Here is a 22,478-nt window from a genome sequence, read left to right on the forward strand (position 1 = left end):
GCCTCGTACCCATCATGATGTCCTTGGTGACAGACTGCAGCACCACCTCCTCAAAGATGTTCTCCACCAGTAAAAAGCGGGAGAAGTCCTCAAAGATGAGCTCCTGGAACCGAGGAAGCTCCTGGGGAAGAAGGAGATACTGTTACTGTCCATCTTAAAATATTGTAAGCATCCAGCGGGGGTTAAGAGGGAGTGTGTATGGCTAAGCGTGTGAGTGTGTGTGTGTATGAATTCAACCCCCTGCACCCAAAACACGCACGCAAACGTGTCGGGCAGTTATCCATTGGAATGATTACATGATAATTGGTAGGGACAACAGGCAGATCTACATTAGAATAATACAATCGTGAAGTACACAAAGTCAGAGGTATGCCGGTTCATACCAGAGTACTGTATAATGACAATGGTTAAAAATCCCAAATATGTGAACATCGATAAACCTTAATTCTTAGATATTTCAAATTAGGTCTTACATATTTTGGTGTTTTAGGTATTCGACTTTTTAGCAAGTAGTTAGGTTTTTTAGTTAGGCTTAAACGAAATATATGATATTCTTAATTAACTCTTTAGGTAGTTGCGTTATGTTTGTATTGTTGTGTTTTTGGGGACTAAGGATGGAAATTAGCTAGCTAAATCCAGCATGTTTGCATGAGATCATGATCAGCTGATTAATTTCACTTTCATTAATGTGCATTGTCCCGTCTAAAGAAAGAAAGAAAGAAAGACAGAAAGGGGGTAAATGTCAGTGTGTGAGGTTGTAAGAAAAATGGACATGAGACAGTAACTACTCACGGGCAAGCATGATGGAGACAGCTGCTTTAGCATGTAAGGAATGATAATCTGGAGCAGAGCCTCTCTGAAGAACTTCTTGCGCACCGTGCTACTGTCGTAATCATATTTCTAACAGGAAGAGACATACAACACAAGAAGACAGAAGTGATTCATCATGGTTTTCTATTGTGAATGTACTCTCTTAATTGTTAACACGTATTTGATAATAGTAATAATACACTATTAATATAACACTGGTTTTCAATATTGGTAGAGGTAAATAAAGTATTATATATAATGGACATAATAGAAACTAATAGGAACCAAAAGGCCAGACTAACAGTTTACATAAAAGCTAGCTAAAATACATTTTCAGGACTTGACTCAGATAACACTGACTTTGCTACCCGGATGTCTGCTCTCATTCAAGTTTCACATCACATTCTTTCTTTGTATCTGCACCCATACATCTTAATGTTGTGTTATTCGACTCCGTTATCTGTTACGCTTCATTCTCCTTCGTTATCTGTTTATTGAGATCACACTTAAGGAAGTACAGTGGAGGCAAACGGTAAACATGGGTAAAGAGAGGTGAATGTGTGCGCGTGAAGTGGGTGAATGTAATGCACATTGTAAAGCGCTTTGTATGAAGGCGCTACATAAATGCACCATTTACCATTTAACTTACCTTGAGAACTCTATCCTGGCAGTGCTGAATGGTCTTACACAGGTTGTCCTCGCCATGTGTTTCCAAGGACTGGTGGAGCAGCTGTTCGAATGTGTACACAGCATTGTCCATTTGCTGTCACAAGAGACAATGGAGGGTGCATTTAAAATATCATCAATTAAAGTCAGTGTTTTTTCTATTGGCCATACACAGCTAAATCCTTTCACTCTGTAGGTTCATTTGTACACCCTCAAAGTTAAACTGTCACTGAGGTTTTTTGCTGTAAGCCTTGGTTTGATCTTTTTAAGCACTTCTCTTTTGAGCACTGCTCAGTTGCAGTACCCTTGTTGTCCATTAGGTGGGACCAGAGTTCACTAGAAACAGTGGGGTGTGCACTGTTCAGCCCTGTCAGTAGCAAGATGGAGGTGTTCTTTTCAAGGTTCCTTACATGGAATGTTTTTAGTGCTTACCATTTATTTTCACACGCAATCCTTAATTTCAATTCAATATCCTTTATTGTCATACCAGTTGCATAAACCACATTTCCAAAGCATGTCATTACAAAGAGAAAACATTATTAAAATAGTAATTTAACACACACACACACACACACACACACACACACACACACACACACACACACACACACACACACACACACACACACACACACACACACACACACACACACACACACACACACACACACACACACACACACACACACTTCCTTAAGCTTCACAGCTTGTTCGGAGGAGGAGGGGGGTGTTGCAGCTCACCTCTCTCATGAGGATCTGAGCCCTGTGGACAAACACAGAGGGCTTGGAGATGTCGAACCTCTGCTGCAGACCCTCTAGATTCAGCTGCTCAACCTTCTCATAGGAGCTCTGCATCTTCACCGGGTGGAACGCCAGCATGGACATCCTGTCCATGTGCTGTGGAGGCCGACAAAGAGAGAGAGACACACAGAGAGAGAGAGAGAGAGCGAGAGGACAGAGGGGTAGGGAATAAGGAAAAAGAGGGAGAGAAGAACCAGTAGAATAGAGGTGCAGAATGAAAACACTTGGCAAGACAGAGGGCATTTGATCGCCTTAATGCCCAATTTATGCTCGGTTCTACGAAGCCGTCATGGGCCGAAAATAGCAGATCTATAAGCTCACTGTGAGCTTATAGATCGGCTATTTCCAGCAGACGATGACATTGTACGGCCAAGTATGAACTGGGCTTAAGAGAGGGTCCGCGTAAGAGAGCAGTCGATACTGAACAGGGCACTTGAGGACACTCCCTGGCACTTAATTAAAAGTCTAGTGCTGCAATGTTGACAGCCCTTCCACAACATTTAAGCTAACTGTCCAGCACTAATCATATGTCAGAAAGACAGCTAAATACACAGGTAGAGGACTTTAATGGCGGGGGTGGTGATGCAGACATCCAGGGGGTCCAACATTAACATGCGCTTTAACCACATGAACCCTAGCATGACTATTCTGGGAATGTCATAATAGGGGGAAATTCATTGAAAATAAGAAAACATTCGGTGAGTAGCAGATCTACAAACTCCCAACGTGTTGTGAGCTTGTAGATTGCCTATTTTACGCGAGGAGATTTGGTGCAAAGGGAAAAAAGGAGGGGACCAAGTACACACAACAACAACAACCCCCCCAAAAAAAGACCCAAGTTGAATAATTACCAGTCAGCGAAACTGGTCTCGCTCACCTCTCCCAACTTGTCCTTGCCCGCTCCGTTGACAGAGTTCTTGCTGATCTCCACCAGTTCCCCGAAGAAGGCGTCCCTGACCTCGGAGAAACCGCGACTGGTGGGCTCCATCAGAGCCTCCAGGATGGAGCTGACATACGGCTGGATGTTGTTCCGCAGGATCTGCTCGGCCTTGGGCAACACCAGAGCTGCACACAGATGTGGGGAGACACGGATATGGATGGAGGAATGCATGCTGGTGGTGACCAGTGGTGGAAAGTACAGTACATTTATGTACTTAAGATTTGTTTTTAGGTGCTTCTCCTTTACTTGAGTATGTCCATTTTTCAGTACTTTATGCTTCAACACCACTATATCTCAGTGGCAAATATTGTACTTTTTACTCCAGAACAATTCTTTGAAAAGTTACTTTGTAGAACCAAGTATGCCCTGTTTTAGACTTTGTCTATTCACAAATAGCCGATCTACAAGCTCACAACGCCGTGCGACACTTTGGTACTTTAAGTATATCTCAATGCCAATACTTTTGTACTTTTACTCAAGTAAGATTTTGACTTTTACTTGTACCTGAGTATTTCTACATTGTGGTATTGCTACTTTTACTTAACTACAAAATCGGAGTACTTCCTCCACCACTGCTGGTGACTCACGCCATCATCTATAAACACCCACACACCACAATCCTCTGCAGTGCCACAGCCTTGCCGAAAACCAACCACAGAATGACCACTGACCAAAGGGCACAGACTTGGTGGGTCAAGGCCAAAAAAGCTCATTACAATGTCATTATGATGTTAACGCCCTCAGAGGTGGGTTTGTGATGACAGATGAGACGAAATGAAACCAGAAATCAGATTTTTAACTCTTTTTTTTTTACTTTATGTGTTTGTATGCGTACCTTTCTTGGAAAAATTCAATACAAATATTTGAATAATAACAAATACTGTAAATCTGACTCTTGCTCTGTGCCATAACTGGTTAATGTGATAAGGTTAACGCAATAATCCAATATATGACTAGATGTACTGTACAAACAACTGTCAAAGCTGTTGACGTGTACACCACGCTAGTAATATAAAACCGATTACACTCCCTGGTGCTTTGTTGTCCAACACGTGGGTCAGGATCGGGTATTGAGCCGTGACGTGCTCTGACAGCGCCGTCGACAACAAGCTACATAAATTAGTGTTTAAACACACCGGGTCCTGAAGTCACGGTCATTGCAAAATTCAGGTCCCAGCGCTTCAACTGGACTTGAATGGCCTAGCATTGAGATGCATGCGTGGGATTAAGTTAGAATGGGCCTATAGAGATGGAATGTGGCTTGTCCACTTTGGCTACCTGGGAAACAAAACGGAAGAAAAGAAAAATAATGACTGTGCCAAGTCACTTAAACGGTGAAAGGTGACTGTCTCACCGTGTCATGTTTTCCGCTCCGGAGCTACTGGGAGGAAGCAGGTAATCTTGAGAACGATTATTTTGAGTAAGAGAGATAGAGAAGTTGGACGGCAAGGACGGGGTGACAAAAGAGAGAAAGTGCAGGTAAGCCTGAGACGAGAGTGAAAAGCAGAGTGTCAGGGATGTTAGAAATGCGAGAAGGTGGGGGGAGGTTCGGTTACAATGCAGAGGCCCTGTAGTGCCAAGTGTCCAAACAAAATGAGCTGAAATGCGACCCCGCCGAGTACTGTAGTGTCATTCAATGACCAGTCTGATCACTTCCATGTGCCAGAAAGTCTTGTAGCAGAGAAACCACAGCTACGTCTCGCTGAGGCAAGCGGCAGTCCAAACAATGAGGCTTCCCCACGGGACCAGGGAAGCTCATATTACACAGGACAGTAAGCATCAAGTGAAGCAAAAGGTTTTCCATAGCATAATATTTGGACAGCTGTAAGTAAACTGACATGCTGTTGAGTGAAAAAAAGGTATACATGTATGTACCGTATTGATTCCCCCCAGGGGATTAATTACTTGTATGTGCAAAGCATGTACTCAGTTTCAGCTTCACCCGGCTGATGTCTGCTCAGATGGTTATGATGAGTGCTTGGGGGGAGCTGTTAGGGGTTAAGTGTCTTGCTCAGGGACACTTTGACACAATTTACTGGGCGGGTTCTGATTACCAGATGGCCTATATACCTACTAAGGTACGGCCGCCACCAATATGTAAGTATGTATAGTTATGCATGCATGCATAATCCATGTCTCTATCTGTCACAATCTCTTCCATATCTCTATCTGAATCTACGTCGGGTCACTCCTCTGCCTCCCTGCTTTCATGTCTGTCTTTCTGTGTTGTTCTTACCTCGTATCTTGCTGCTGACATGCTCTTTGGAGGTAATGATTTGGTCCATGTCTGTGCGGAGAGCTGCATCCAGAGGAGGTCGCTGGGCTTCACAAGCCTGAACCAAGGCGTCGTACTGGCCGGTGGTCTGGGACAGCACCTGCTTGTACACCGCACTAGAGATCTGGAGGGGACAAAACATCATTTTACACAAATAAAATGCTCTTAGGTTATATACGGTAGTGCCTTATTCCAAAGCACACGTGTTCAGTGCACAGTGATATCCTTAGTCTTAATTTAACTCCGAAAAGTGTACACAAATGGAACCAAATGGACCGTTTACGAGTCAACAACCACTGACGTACTTAATACTGACTGGAACTTGGGACCACAGTTATTAATGGCATTCTATTCTAGCATGAAATTAATTGCATTCACCTGTGTCCTCTGTCCTATCTAATGAGGGACGGGTTGTACTGGTAACACACACAAATGCAATTAACTTATTAGTTAACTGGGTTGAGATGAGAACAACAGGTCTAGTTGTTAGAACATCGTGAGGTCCCAGATATTAATAATCATTGCGGCCTGTTGAATTGTCTTTGCACAAGACAGACAGATAGACTGACTGGTAGTTGTTATGATATAGTTTAGGCGTGGCATGCTTAACTTTTATCTGTTTGTACCGATTCTCTGTCATCTGCCAAAGCAAATAGATAGGCTTGTGACGACATGGTCACTGCTTTATCAGACACTGTATGCCCAATGATACGAGATGCATCTGCTGAAGGACAACTAATCTACATGGTAGGATATCATGTTGTATTGTGTACTTTACATACATATCATATTCTATTCACTTCTACATCTTTCTATAATCTCTTATGACTCATATCTCTTGGTTACTTTAATGTGACCAATACTACTATATATATATATATATATTCTCTATTGTGTTTAATCAACTTCAGAACTTGTCGTGTGATACTGCCTGGCGTTATCGTGTTACACTGTATGAGCTCTGCTCACCAATTAGCCCATTAAAACCGGGAACGCATCTGTGTTTGAGATTTTAGCGTTGGCTATTCAAAAATAGCAGATATACAAGCTCACAGCGTGTCACGTTGTGCCGCGAGCTTGTACATCTGCTATTTTTAAACATTTTAAAAAATGTGAGAACTACTGATTTAGAAGGCATCAGGTCTTAATAAGCAAAACTCTTGGGACCACATCGAGGGTCCACTGAATCTAATCCACTGAACTAAACGGTAGTACTGTCAGGAACTCACCAGCATCCACTTCCTCTGTCTTTGTTGCATCTTGCCCTTCAGACGAGGACCAATCAGACTTCTCAGCTCTGGGTGGAGCGTCTCCATGACCAGGTTAGCCAGAATCTATACTCGCATGAAAATGACAAACACAGAGTTTACATATACAGTATACAGTAGATACATATTAAGACACACACACACACACACACACACACACACACACACACACACACACACACACACACACACACACACACACACACACACACACACACACACACACACACACACACACACACACACACACACACACACACACACACACACACACACACACACACACACACACACACAGGATGGCATGAAGGATACAGGCTGACGGAGAGCCGGAGATAACATAAGACCTGAGGTAACCTTTCATGTGTGTTGACATAACAGTTGAAAATCACATGGTGGATTAAGGGAACATCAAATGGAAGTTCAAACAGAGCAGTGAACCAACATATGACTTCAGACATGACTTGTCTTTGAATGTTTGTGTGCGTGCGTGAGTGCGAATTGCGAAAGAGGAACAGGAAACACGCAAAGGCGTTTGATTAAGTACGTTTTTGTGGTGAAGGCAAACAATATTGCCGCTTCAAATAATGGATGCATCCCTTTTGTCACAGATTAACAATTGTGTGAAGAATGACAAAAATGGGCGACAAATTCAAAAGAATATCCTCAATATCGTCATGTAGCAGAGCAGCGCTACCTGTAAGGCCAGAAGACTAATATCCCCTGACTAAAAGGTGGGATTCCCCTTTGCCTGAGAGGTAGATGTTTGGCTTTCCATGCAGGAAAGCCAGGTGCTTACATTTACAAAGCAAATATCTTCAGATAAATAGCCTAATGGCCTCCTCTGATCACTGCCTAGATACACATGTTTGGGGCGAAACCAAAACACACATGAATCAAAAAGTGAGCGGTATTTCCTTATGAAGTTCTGAAGGACAAACACCCACTTGTTTGAAATGCTAACTTATTTCAAACATTTCACAACACAGCAACTCAATTCAGACTCTCAACTCAAACTCCTCTCTCGACCAGCCTATTTTTTAAGATACATTTTTTGGCCTTTATTGATAGGATAGTTGTCTGACAGGAAATGGGGAGAGAGATGGGGAGTGACATGCAGCAAAGGCCGTCGGGATCGGGACTCGAACCCGCGACGCGCTGTCAGACTACTTTGGAGCCTAGGTGCCGGGACCGGTCGGCCAGCCGTCCAGGCCGACCAACCTATTTTATACTCTGTTGTACGTTGGTGTTGCGAACTGGTCTACAGTTCGTTTTAGTAAGCGACACCCTGCCGCAAATGGAATAAGTCACCACACCATGCAGTAAACAATCATTTTAATGTAACATGTTGGAACTGAACGTTCTGGCTTACTTAGCATGACATTATTAAGTTAGGACTGACACAAGTGTAGTACCTATGTTTGGTGGCATCATCCGATAAGCCTATAGGATAAGTATGGATGTTTACTCAGTACTCACTGCTGACAGCTTGGCGTGCAGTCACGTTCAGAGGTCAATTACAAAACCAACATGGTTTTGACCCTTCATAGTTGTTAAAACATGGCTCTTATTTTCCGCTTGGTGCTTTTTTCTTGTAGTCAAAGACACAAAAGGCCTATTTGTACAAGGCTGATGTTTAATGCCAGGCCTCATGCAGTGAAGAATGACCTGTTAACCTTGGTGCTTTGGTGATTATGTGTGTAGACTGTAGCCTGCCTGTTGAAACATGATGCAATGGTTGATCTTTGTGACCACCGACTTTTAATGTGAATCAAAACATGTATCTATTGGCTAGCAGCATCCTAAAGAATTCAACACATCTTTATACAACCGGGGCAGTTCTGCCACCATACCATTCATTATTACTAAAAGTTTAGAAAACAAAATTGTCCGTGGATCTATGTTACCCAAAATACTTACTCACTAAAACCATGTTAAGTAATTAACAGGTCGTAAGGGTATATAACTGTATGTTTCACATGGAAACAAAAAAGATTTTATGCTGTAGTGCCCGGATGATATGGGAACATTATCAGATGGATTCCAATTCCTGTCTGGATGCTGAGATAAGAGTTAACCACTTAAAACCTATATACTTTGTTGAGCGGAGTCCCCCAGGGGTCCATACTAGGCCCCCTCTTTTTTTCCCTCTATTTCTATTTTGGGCGTCAGTCATTATAGGCGAAAATGTGTCAGAATGTTGTCCGAATCTACAAGCTTGTAGATCAGCTATTTTCGCAATTCTTTTGCGACACCATCGTATGATGAAGTATAACATAGGGAACTAATTTATGAAAAACTATAATACAGGGATGCAAGGTTTCTGCCTGACACTGACAATTATGCTATCCATCGTTGAGAAGGTTAACCTAAAGCTGGCTATGTTCCTGAACTGGAGTTCCAGTTTCACAAACTACTGCAACACATGTCCTAATAATTAAAGACCCAAATGACCGCTAACACCCCACCATTATTCCATCCCCCATGGGTACATGTCAAACTGCACACACACACACACACACACACACACACACACACACACACACACACACACACACACACACACACACACACACACACACACACACACACACACACACACACACACACACACACACACACACACACACGTACGTTATGGTTTCTATGACAACATGTTATGTCGGGGTTGGTAAGGGTGTAGGCAAAAAATAACCCCAATCCCTGCCCCGAAGGAAAACACAAACAAGCCAACATCAACGTCTGTTCCAGCAAAAACACAGAGCGTACAGCCTCCATTTCCTGTGTGGCACGCATGTGTGCACACACTGGGGCAATTGAGACCACGTACAGATGGATGCAGGGAGGCAGGAAGAGTGGTTAGTGCCACTGCCCTCAAGTACAAGCACACAAGCACACAAGCACACACACACACACACACACACACACACACACACACACACACACACACACACACACACACACACACACACACACACACACACACACACACACACACACACACACACACACACACACACACACACTTACGTAAAGTAAACATGTTGCTGGGTAATTAATGACCGTGACAAATGCTCAGTCTATTTATTCACACACAGGAGAGCCGGACATACAAGTCCAGATTCCAGTGAACTAACAACAAAACAAAACAAAAATAACACTGTGAAAGTAGCACTTCTATAGAAGGGGCTTTAGCAATAGTGTGGGCCCCACCTTGTCCCAATGCATACCATTCTCTGTGTGTGTATGGGCCGCATCTCACATCAAAGTGCATGCTGACATTTGAATCAAAATGCAAAATGATCCCAACCTCAACTCATAACTCAGCTCAGGCACAGTCTGGCACACTCATCTTTGTGAATATTATGTGTAGACACAAGCCAAAGTTATAACTCCAGTCCTCCTGTGACACACTACACTGCTAGCTTTCTACATTGCATTCATGAAATTAAACTCTCAGGTAGAACAAAAACAGTAGTGCAGGGGGGGGGGGGGCGATTGAATGTCCATATAGTATATCTGTTTCTCCACATATGACTTTGAGAAGAAAATATAGTACATATCGTCACTATCGGCTGTAAACCTGGTATCTCAATACTTTTATTTATATATTTTTTATAGATCAATGTTATTGGTCACACTTTGTTGTTGTGGAGGAGGAAGGTGTTCAGAAATTCTATAGTAAGTATCTTTGTCTATTTTGACCAAATGTTTGTCTATTTCTTTCACCTATTATGACATTCCCAGAATAGGGACTTAAATATATTAGGGTTAGGGTTAGGGTCTGAATAGCATAGCACAGTACAGAACAGAACATAGCAGGGCACTGTGTAAAAGTGATCAAATTAAATCACTCTCAGAGTTAGTTAATCTAACAATCAGTTCAATTAACACTGAGGATTTTGCTGTGTATTTCCCTGCAGAGGAATATACAGTAAGTGATTCCCACCTGTGGGGGGGAGCCACACATCATGTCCCAGGTTCCATAGTCTCCCTTGCCTTGCCGGTGATATCGGACCGCATCGGTGAAAGCTGGAGTCTGAACCCTGCACTCCTCTGAAAGACCTGTTGGGGGCAGGAGAGAGCGGACAAACACTTAGTGGTACAAGGACACTGTACATGCACTGTTTTGAAGGACTGAAATCGTCCATTGGATTAAATAGCACCCAGCTAGGGGTGCAACTATCGATGATCTTCTTAGCAATTATTCTGTCAATTGATTGAATAATAAATTTTTATAGTATATCAATGAATTCAATCGACTGAATTGTGTAGTTTGATTAACCACTTAAGCCATTTGTCACAGAGCAGCCTCTTGAAGCCAAATTCTCCCCAAGTTTAAGTTCAGCAGTATACATTCATATTGACATATTGATGTATGTTATGCTTATAACTTATAGATTCCCTGTCACACAGTGACCGGAATCTCTTTAATATCTTTTTGTTGAAGCCTAGCTGTGTAGTTAGGTGATTGGTGCCTGAAGATCTGATTGAGGGGTGCCTGTTAATCCTGCTAGCTGATTGATGAGAACATGGGGAGCATCTTGGGTGGATTACTATTATACTGTGGTTGGTTGATTGGAAATGCAAGGGTGGACTCTGCAGAGTATCCCTTAGATATAATGGAACCAGCTCATTATGGATGCGTTCGGATATGTGCACCGGGAGCACACTCACGTATTGGTATGTATTGGCCAGTGCACTCAGTGCTATATATCCGAACGCACCCTATGAGTGTAAGCTGCCATTGGGAGAGGTTGACACTCTACATTAATTTAAGTTGTTTGTTTGATTTTTTAGTTGTATTTTCTTCAGTTTTTTGAAATTTGTGTTGGTCTGGATCAAATTAATACCTTAGATTTTTCTGCAAGCTCGCGATGCTGCCTGTTCCAATTTTTTAAATGTTCATGTTTTTTACCTACTTTGTGCCCTTTCACACACCCACATTGTGACACCAATATTTTATACTTAGTTTTACTACCGTGTTCTGCAAAAATAGTGAAAATACCCCATAAACAAGCTCATAATGCGCTGCGATATGATTTTTGAAAATTAAATCATTTTTTATTAACTGTTGCACCTCCTAAACTGTGATCCACATCACTACAGTGATGTGGTGGAAGGTCATTTAGAATGATGCAGGCTGACCGTATGGGCTAAAGCATATGGACATTCAAAGGCCTTTCATTGACTTCTGTAAAAATCAGGCACTGGGGACATTTTCCAGAACTTGTCAGAATCTCCTCTGGGGTGCAGGTCCTATAAATAGAAAGGTTGGCTGGCGGTATATTCAGCAACAGTTCCTGGAGTGAGGGACCACACACACACACACACACACACACACACACACACACACACACACACACACACACACACACACACACACACACACACACACACACACACACACACACACACACACACACACACACACACACACACACACACACACACACACACACACACACACACACACACACACACACACACACACACACACACACACACACACACACACACACACAGAGGGCCCCTAGCATCACACACATGCAGCTGTGTGTCATCCCTCAAAACAGGAAGATGTGGGCTAGCCGCAGCACAGATTGCGGCGCGCGGTCCCCATGGTTACTGCCCCTCCCTGCCGCAGGGACAATGGGAGCCACTCAAAAATAAAAGGGACAACGAGAAACATTTTCAGGAAGTTGGCCCTTATCATGTGGTTGTGTTTACATGCAATGAACATATTAACGGTTGCCAAGGCCCAGAGCTGTCTTCTGGTGTTAAGGAAAGCTGTCTGCACCTCCCAAGGCCGCTACACATGATGGAACCCTGGCTGTTAAGCAGGTGTGCTGTCACATGTATGTTTGTACACATGTAATGTATGCTGAGTATCAAGTTTCATTAGGAAAAAAAAGAAAGAACGACCAATTGGCGGACAGGGACTTCTAGAAGTCCCTGTACGCCATGTGGCTGTTCTCATGCATTTTTCTCCTCAGTGGTTTGGAACGTTTATTTGCATTTTTGCCAACCATGGGCTATGGGATCAGTAGTGCCAGTTTCAGTCTCAAGTCTGCACATACTGTAGTTTGGGTTACACGTATCCCTGGGTATGGACTCATTATTATTATTAGTTAGCTTTACATTTTCAGTGGTCAATATATGAACTTGGAAGCCCAGCTAACTTTCCAACCAAGGAAAATGTGTTTTCTCCCAATCGGTAGCAAGTCAACAACAACAAATAAAACGAAGATTTTGATTCGTACGAATATATTTGGTAGACTGACACACAGTAGTGTATCCTATGCAAAGTGGATGATGGTCACTCTGTGTTTGTGTGCATAGATTCTCTCTCAGTGTGTGTGTGTGTGTGTGTGTGTGTGTGTGTGTGTGTGTGTGTGTGTGTGTGTGTGTGTGTGTGTGTGTGTGTGTGTGTGTGTGTGTGTGTGTGTGTGTGTGTGTGTGTGCGTGATCAGTGGTCGATCGATCAGTGGTGTAAATGTGTGTGAGTAATATATGCTGCACAGCCTGACTATCTACAGTAAATGTTTTGTCTGAGGCTGTGAGTTGTGAATCAGGAGAGTCTGACAAAGACAGGAAGTGAGCGACGAGTGAAGGGGGAGGGGCATAATAAGAGAGGAAGCTTTCTCTCTATCTTGGTGACAAGTGTGTCCACTCTTGGAATGATGGGTGAGGGCAGTGGTGTGTTCTATCAGTATACGCTATTTACGCAGTATACTCAAATCGAAATTTTGGAAAAAATAGTATACCCTCTGTAACCACAATAATTCATTCTGTGACTGCTCGCGTATATGTTTGCACGAGGGAATAATTATGGTATACCGTCTGAAAAAACCTAGACTACAGCACTGGGTGAGGGTCAGTGTGTTCGCTTGTCTTGGCACTCACTCTCACAGGATTATAATGGACATGCAGGTCTGAGGCCAGTGTAACAATAACATCAGTCATCGACCAAAGAGGCAGCAGTGAGTAGCTCAGGAGGCAGAGCGGCCGTCTGGGAACGGGAAGGTTCCCGTTTTGATCTCTGGCTCCTCTTTGGCTTTGTGTCAAAGTGTCCTCGAACAGGACACTGAAACCCTAAAGTCTGATTTAACCCCTTAGGAACGGGGAACGCATCTGTGTCATTTTAGATTTCTTTGGCTATCAAAAAATAGCAGATATACAAGCTCATAGCGCAATGAGCTTGTAGATCTGCTTTTTTTTTTTTTATCGTGAAAATGTGTGCAAATCTTTGAATATATATATATTTTTAAAGCAAACATTTTTAACTCAAATCTTTGCTTCTGGGGGTCCCTGGAACATTTTTTTATTATTAATATTATTATTATTGTTTAAAAAAAGTAGAATTTATTCTATTTAGAAAAAAACTGCTTAAAACAGCCGCTCTACAAGATTACAACGCGCCACTCTTGCGACACGCTGTAAGTGAACAAAACATTTGACAAATGTTCGCTTTTAGAAATACATATTCGAAGATTTTCACACATTTGCACGATTTTTCAAAAATAGCAGATATACAAGCTCATAGCGTGGCAGCCAAAGACATCTAAAATGACAGAGATGCGTTCCCGGACTGAATGGGTTAAGTGACAGCAATGCCCACCCAGATAGCATGCAGGTCAATCGGCTTTGCAATCTCAGCCCAGTGCTTGCTTAGAAAAGGGAAGGTGGTTAATCAAAACATTGATAAACTGCCAGGACTCAAAACTACTACATGTACTAGTTCACCATGTGTCTGAACAAAACCAGATTGCGGAACAGATTACCAACCACAGCTGAGGCAGACAATAGAGGATATGTACGGTGTGTGTGTGTGTGTGTGTGTGTGTGTGTGTGTGTGTGTGTGTGTGTGTGTGTGTGTGTGTGTGTGTGTGTGTGTGCGTGCGTGCGTGCGTGCGTGCGTGCGTGCGTGCGTGCGTGCGTGCGTGCGTGCGTGCGTGCGTGCGTGCGTGCGTGCGTGCGTGCGTGCGTGCGTGCGTGCGTGCGTGCGTGCGTGCGTGCGTGCGTGCGTGCGTGCGTGCGTGTGTGTGACACATGCATAAATAGAGCATGTGGTAGCATTTACTGTGGTCTCTTCATTTGAGGCATTTCCCTCTCTGCCTAATTCACTGCACTGTGGTTGGCAGGATTTGAGGTAAAGCCAAGGACAAGTTCTTCCCAGGCCTTCACATCCACCGCGTGTGTGTGTGTGCGTGCGTGCGTGCGCCTAACCAACATGGTAAACAACATTATTAGCATTTGTGGACAAGCAAATGGTATATGTCTACTTAAATATAACAAAGTGAAAAACTGCACTCCTCAGAGTGCAGATCTCCGCCAGGCCTGGTTGCCAACCCAGAGCGGTGTGACTGTTCGTGGATGTGGCACACCCTATGTCCTTTTGGAGGTGCACTGTGTAGAGGCCCCTCAACATGCGATTCAAATATGGGGTGATTGGATGTTGTGTTCACAACATTGTAAAAAATAGGCCCCACACACAAATCTGTGAATTTAATTACAGGCAAACGGAGTATGAAAAGTGAAAATAATGTATTATGAAATTCTTCTTAGGTGGCGATTGTCACATCTCACGAGGCCATTTGTGCCTAATTTGTAGGAAAGTATGTTTCAACAACAAACAGGGACATTTGTAGCATGTATGGCACCCCTATGGGTCTAAGTGAAATCTCTTTTGGACCTGTGTTGTTTAGAGGCTGTGATATGTCATTCCACAGTGTGGGAGCCAGAAGGGAGAAGAGTCAGGGTGTTTTAGGGAAGGGATGGACAGAATGTCCTGCTTTAGCTGATAAGTATGCAGGAAGGGGTGTAGGGGTGGATCATGTCCTGAAGTTATGGGGTTGCCATACCCTTGATTGCACTGTAGGTCATCACCACTGTTTTGAATTGGATGCAGGCAGCAACCGGAGGCCAGTGAAGGGAACGCTGAAGTAAAAATATATCATGTATGTCACTTTGTCTGCAAATGTGCCCATCAGAGGGTTCTGAAAAGACTAAAACTGGCTGAAACCTCAAATGAAAGGCGATGAGCCACACAGCTCAGCTATGCACACCTCTAGGTTGTCTTGTTTCCACTGTGGACCCCAACCGTGTGTGACCACAACTCCCAACAGCCTGATTTATGCTCTGGTGAAAAAGTGTAGTGAAACAAAGAAAGTGTACATGTTTCACGTCAACCCACTTCATTGACTTAAAGTTACTTTTGTCTGCACTGTCGCCAAAGCGTAAATCAGGCTTAACTCTCACAATACCCAGTCTGTCCCTATAGAGTAGACTTCCTCAGATGCTCTTGGATAAGCTTAGTTGTTAGCTACCATACCATGAGCCAGGCAGTAACACAAAGAATATACCCAGACAGCTGTAACAGGTAACTGTCTCAAATGGGGGAGTTGAGATCTGAAGATCTGAAATCCTGTAAGTAGGCATAATACCTATGCCTACTTGTCCTATGGGTTTAACGTATTTGGTACATGCCTTTAATATTGTTAAGTGAACTTGGCCTGTTATTGCAGAGAATACAAGCTGTGTTGCAAATCACACAGAATGCCTGTACAATTGATGCTTGCTGTATGCCTAGTAAACCAGGAACCCGGGAACAGGAATAAACTTAAGTCTCAATCTGATCAATAATAAACAAGGTTTAATGTCATAATATATCATATTATGAGAGACACAGAGAGACATAGAGAATGTCAGGTCTCAGAGTTGTCTCTCTGGAGTCAAGAAGATAATAGTGTGTGATATAGTAGAGCAGGGGTTCTCAAACTTTTTTATAACACGACCCCATATTATGAGGGATTTGTTTTGGAGATGTTACAGGGAATCTCATCTCTAAAGGCGGCTTTCCATATACATGGACTTACCTAGCCCCACCCCACACCGCCCACCACAGCAACGGTTTCCACTACAATGAAGTGGGTAGAGTGGTGTGTAAGTGGTACTAAACTGGTGCCTAAAAAGTACCCAGTCTTGGGTAGGTCTGAGCTGGGCTAAGCGGGGCTAAAGCTGTGACTGCTACTGATTGGTCGGCTCACAGCTGTGTCTGTCCACTCAGGTCTCTGTAAAATGTAAACACTACGGTAGCAGTGTTGCCATGTCCACTTATTATAAGCGACATTGGGCTTATTTTTCTGTAAAGTTGCTTGTAAATATTGGTAGTACTTTTACTCCACTACAATTATCTGAAAACGTATTAGTTACTAGTTACTAGTTACTTTTCAGATATAAATGATTACATTATAAAACATACATTAACCACTTAAGCCCTATTTTATACCTAGGCTATTTGAAAATAGCCGATCTACAAGCTCACAACGCATCACATCATTGTAGATCTGCTATTTTCAAACATTTTAGTACTTACTTTTGGTACCTTAAGTACATTTTGATACCAATAGTTTTTGTACTTTTACTCAAGTAATTCCAGACTTTCACTTGTAGATGCTTCTACATTGCAGTATTGATACTTTTACTTAAGTAAAACATTTGAGTACTTTTTCCACCACTGCTTGTTTCTAAAATGTAGTTGATTATTTGGGGCTTGTTTCCATATGTTGTTGAAACCAGTGGTTCTTAAACATTTTCATGTATTTGTCAACATTATATATGTATATATATTTTTTAAATAGCAGATGCACACACTCACAATGCGTCGCATCGCTACGCGTTGTGAGTTTGTAGATCTGCTATTTTCAAATAGCCGTAGATAGTCGCTTCTTTTGGGATTGTTTTCATAGACCTGATTGCTTATTTTTTTCTGCTAAACCTGGCAACAATGAATGTGCGACGATACACGCTAATAATGTTTTTTATATAAGTGATGGCAACGTGTTTAGACACCACACAGGTCTTCCCAACAATAGCGAAGATTAAAGTCAGGGTGAACATGGCCAAATAATAACTTAAGAGCCAAACTAGCTCTGAGGAAGCAAGCTAGCATTTAGGCTAACCCTGTAGCCTGAGGCTAAGTTGGTGTGTTAAAGAAAGGGGCGTTGATTTCCTTCGGGAGGGGAGGGGAGGGTGGGGATTTTGCGAGTGGGGACTTTTGTGCAATGGAAACGCAAGACATTTTGAAGCGGTGTGGTGCGGTTCTGGACTGTACTGGACAGTGTCGTGCTTAAGCTGTGATGGAAAAGGGGCTTAAGTAACAGCAAAGTGTTAGTTTCCTTGTACCTAGTGGGAATTCGGTCGGACCAGCTGTTGTACGGAACCAAACATCCAAAGATCTTTGAATATCCATCCGTCTTCTGGCTGTCTGTGTGTCTGTCTCTCCATGTCCCATTTAATGCCCATATAGAGATCTCTGTATCTGTCCATCTGTGTCCTTTTTATGCCCATGTATGGAGATCCCTGATGTCATCAATATGTTGTCATAGTACTGAGTACTGACATCATGGACTGAACTCCAGGTTCCAGGTCCAAGAGGAACTGCACTAAGTACCAGTGGTGTAAAGTAACAAAGTACATTTACTCAAGTACTGTACAAAAGTAAAATTTTGAGGTATTTTTACTTTACTGGAGTATTTCCAATTTTACTTTTGTACTTTTACTCAAGTAACATTTTGAACACAGGCCTTTTACTTGTAACAGAGTCTTTTTATATTGTGGTATTGCTACTTTTACTTAAGTAGAATATCTGAGTACTTCTTCCACCACTGCAAAGTACTCGCTAGGACAACGGGTACAATGGGTATTGCATAACCGGAGGAGGCGAGGGGCATGCGTTCCCAATGGGCATCGCCCTATATCAGAAAGCACAATGACCATAGCCAATGAACCATACCAGACACAGTAGTACCACACATGTTATCTTTGCTAAGAACCATACAGTAAATAGCTTGGTGTGTTTGTGCTTTTCATCCTCTCTGCAAATGTGACGTGTTTCTTGCAGGTCCCTACTGGTTGTATGGACCCCAGCCAGTGGCTTGTAAAACCGAGTATAGGGTTTGGTGACTGGTGAGAATGGCTGTCGGGGGGGGGTATGATTGATGACTCTCATGGTGGCCCTGTGGCAGCCTGCTTGCAGGGGGTTGACTGGCTGTTGTTGACGTGGTCACAGCCTGGCAGAGTTACAGTACAAAGCTGGGACTGGTCATGTCAAAAGATTAGTAAAGCACCTAATTCTAGCCTTAATGCTAACCATAACTATTCACAGGCAGTGTTGCCAGATTCTGTGAGAGAAACAAGCAACCAGGTCTAGGAAAACCAGCCCAAAAGAAGCGACTATGGGCCACATGAGCACTTTAACATATACATCAGCTATTTGAAAATAGCAGATCTACAAGCTCACAACGTGTCGCGATGCGACCCGTTGAACACAACAGAACTTCATTCTGTTGCCATAATCCTGTTTTTTATTCATGTCTGATGCTTGATTGATTATCATATATTAGCTTCATTTGCTTTTTTCATTGTTCATTGTTCATCTCCCTTCTGTGCTATCCTACTCAAAGTTTTTGATGGTAAGACTCACTTTCCATTGTTACAGGTGTGGGAAAATGCAACTGATGCAAGTTGATGATCATGACAACCTTTCAGTGCCTTTTATTTTGCATTACTTTACGTTTTCTGTATTCATAACTTTATTTTGATATTGTGCAAAACTATAGAGCAACCGACCGAGACGATCAGGCTGCAACAGAAATAATCGTGTTTCTTCGATTGGTGTGCCGGCAGGCTTCTATTGTATTTGAATTTGAATAACTTGAATTTAAGTAGCAATTGAAGAAATTCAAATGGAGTGAATGAATTACTTTTTCAATTTGCATAGTATGACATATCCTAACACATACACATATCCTAATAAGGTACTGCACAACAGCTGATCACTTTATTTGAGAGCACTTTATGATAATCCCATAGAAAACCTTGTCACAGTGTATTCAAACAGGTCTGCTGTATACAGTACTGTATCAACATCTATATTTGACTTATCTCAGCAGGCTGAATGAATAGTGTCTCTCTGTTAGGGAGTTGGTATCAACTATCAGTATCCTCTCAGTGTAAATGCTTTGAAGACTTGCTTTGCATAACACTTCTCTTTTCTCAGTTTTGCCTTTCAGGCGATAGCACCTCCAGTTTCAACGCCGAGATCTCAAAAGCTCAAGTAATGTAGAACACAGTACAGTACTAACACATCACCTGAGCCAGGATTTACATACATGCCTGTGCCGGAGGAATTGACGACAAAGGTGTGATGTTTCAAAAGCATTCAAAAACACGTGGTTACAGTTTCAACACATTCAGCGTAGGAAAATATTTTAAAGTGCTGTGTGTGTGTGTGTGTGTGTGTGTGTGTGTGTGTGTGTGTGTGTGTGTGTGTGTGTGTGTGTGTGTGTGTGTGTGTGTGTGTGTGTGTGTGTGTGTGTGTGTGTGTGTGTGTGTGTGTGTGTGGTCAGTGCTTAACAGGAATAGCAATTATGTCAGTAACGGTAGTGTCAGCTTGTAAAACCATTAGTCACCCCCAGGGAAAGCGGTTTCGGCACGGTAAAATCTAGTGTTAATACTACTCATAAGAGTGTACAAAATGTAACCAAATGGACCTGTATGGTCCATTTGGTTCCTGGGGATTTTACAGTGTGGACATGGTTATCTTCAAACCTAACATGGCAGAGGGAGTATTAGCCAGGGGGCAGGGGCTGGTCTGTATCAAGCACAGCTGCTTTTCCAGTTAAAAATAAAAAAGGGTGCTGCAAATAGCTACAAAGATAATTCCCACATTTCCTTTCTTATGCCTAATTTATGCTCTGTCGTACGACACGTTGTGAGCTTGTAAACCGGCAACACTGTCCTAAAAATCTGGCGTTTAGAGCCACTGTACAGTAGGAACAGGAAAACAGCGATGAGAACTGCCTCGTGTGGCAGTTTTGGGGAGTCAAACCCCCCCCCCCCCCCGTCTCGGCTGGAATGTCTGTCAGAGACTTGAGCTAACAAAGCGTGTCTCAACAGGTAGGAGGAGTAAAGGGAGAGGCAGATTCAGTACAGAGAGAGCCTCTGTGAAGATTAAAAAGTGACTTCCATATGCTACTTTTGCATTTTATATTCTTAACCAAATGTGCGCAGTAGAGCTCAACTATGTATTTGCTTAACCAGGGCACAGTGCACAGTTGGTTATGCATATCTGATTGATTAGTGCCCTAAATTGCTAGCTAGCTTGTCCAATCTAGTTCGGTGACTTGGTAACTATGTTTTTTAAAGCATGGTAATTTTATTCTACCGTTTTATTTCCATTTATAATAGTCTTTTTTCTACAATCCACTTTCAACTTGGCGGCGTCCCTATTTTGGGCATGCCATTATAGGCATGCAAGCTCTTGTAGATACGACTGTCTTCGCCATGTGAAACCATCGTATGACTGTATAAAACAGTTTGGTCCATATTCCCAACTGTTAAAGATAATGAGCATTTGACCGCTTAGTCTGAGCAGGCTCACTTCACAGTGGCTGTGAGCCTCAGTGGAGATCCATCCATTCTAATCAGTTTGTGTGGATCTGCAGGTAGCGTGCTGATGGGTTTAGCACATGTCAGCATCAGTTATGAAAATGATGGTTTTAACCACATGAACCCTAGCGTCCCTAATCTGGGGCAAACAAGGGAAAAAAGGACGGGGCCTAGTATAAACCCCTGTGGGACTTTCAGGGCTGGCTTTTTAGGAAGAGGTTGACATTATGGGCAAAGAGCCATTTGTTGTAACAATGTTCTTTGACTTCATCCTCAATCTCATCTTTGAACAAAGATCGCATTAGAAGCTAAATAAAAGTCTTCGTACCTGAACTACAGTATGATATTCATACTGTGGCAAATTGACACATCATCATAGACAATCAGAGACATTTATGTATAACACTGTCATTATGAAATCAAGATGAATTCCTCAAAGTTAGCTCAGATTTGGGCACATGAAGAAAACACGTGGAGGTCCTTTTATGAATGAAGGGCTTGATCTTGTCTTTACTGGAATTTTGAAACCTGAAATTAGCTACCCTGGCACATTGGCACAAGATTCCAAACAAGCCTGATCACGTCCACTACAATCACCTGTTGTATATCACAGAATGGATAATCACTGCTATTGTTTTGCATTGCTGTTTAAACCTCCCAACCGTTCCCTCTCATTCTGTCTTTCTGAGGCTTTTTGTCTCAAATCTAACACACACCCACACACACACGTGCATAATTCCTCTGAATATAATTCGGAAAACGGCCTGCAAGGGGCACATAGACCCTCTGTCTACACTGTAAAATCTTGAGTGTTTATTTAACTGTCAGAGTGCACCAATCATCTTTATTGTCACATCCACCAGGGTTATTTACAGCTATGCCCTGCTGGAGTCTAGCCGTCTAGAAGAGGGTCGTTGGTCTGTCTGTCAGTTGGTCAGTCTGGAGCAAATCTTGTAAATTGCTGGACCGATCAGCTCCACATTTCTTGCGCACTGCCATGCAGTACCTCCACACATATATTGTCACATAACTTTTATACTTTTGGTCTAATAAAGGAAGTTAATGGGGCTCTGATCGGGCGAAGTCATGCGTCACTGATACATCAGACAATGACACAGGCTGGAGCCACGTCATTCCCATGTGGATCCCGAGATCCACAGGATTACATTTTTACTGTGTGCTCTTCAGTCGTCACACTGCTCCTCCAGATGTGTAGTAAGCATAGGCGTGAAAGCACATCCTCTACACCACTGCTAGACCCAAC

General features: G+C 42.7%; 1 protein-coding gene across 1 annotated transcript in view; it reads right to left on the reverse strand.

Moving 5' to 3' along the window:
- The window catches only part of niban2a (niban apoptosis regulator 2a), a 40,506-nt gene that overhangs the window by 2,605 nt on the left and 15,423 nt on the right, over positions 1-22,478 (reverse strand). Inside the window, exons 6-13 of the mRNA XM_080419967.1 lie at positions 10,710-10,825; positions 6,722-6,826; positions 5,454-5,616; positions 3,155-3,342; positions 2,218-2,373; positions 1,460-1,573; positions 793-900; positions 10-121 (exon numbers count right to left, since the gene is read on the reverse strand). Coding sequence (XP_080276093.1) covers positions 10-121; positions 793-900; positions 1,460-1,573; positions 2,218-2,373; positions 3,155-3,342; positions 5,454-5,616; positions 6,722-6,826; positions 10,710-10,825 — 1,062 coding nt within the window. The remainder of the gene's footprint in view (positions 1-9; positions 122-792; positions 901-1,459; positions 1,574-2,217; positions 2,374-3,154; positions 3,343-5,453; positions 5,617-6,721; positions 6,827-10,709; positions 10,826-22,478) is intronic.

The sequence above is a fragment of the Gymnoscopelus braueri genome, assembly GCF_963280865.1.
Source record: "Gymnoscopelus braueri genome assembly, chromosome: 22".
Classification (NCBI taxonomy): domain Eukaryota; kingdom Metazoa; phylum Chordata; class Actinopteri; order Myctophiformes; family Myctophidae; genus Gymnoscopelus; species Gymnoscopelus braueri.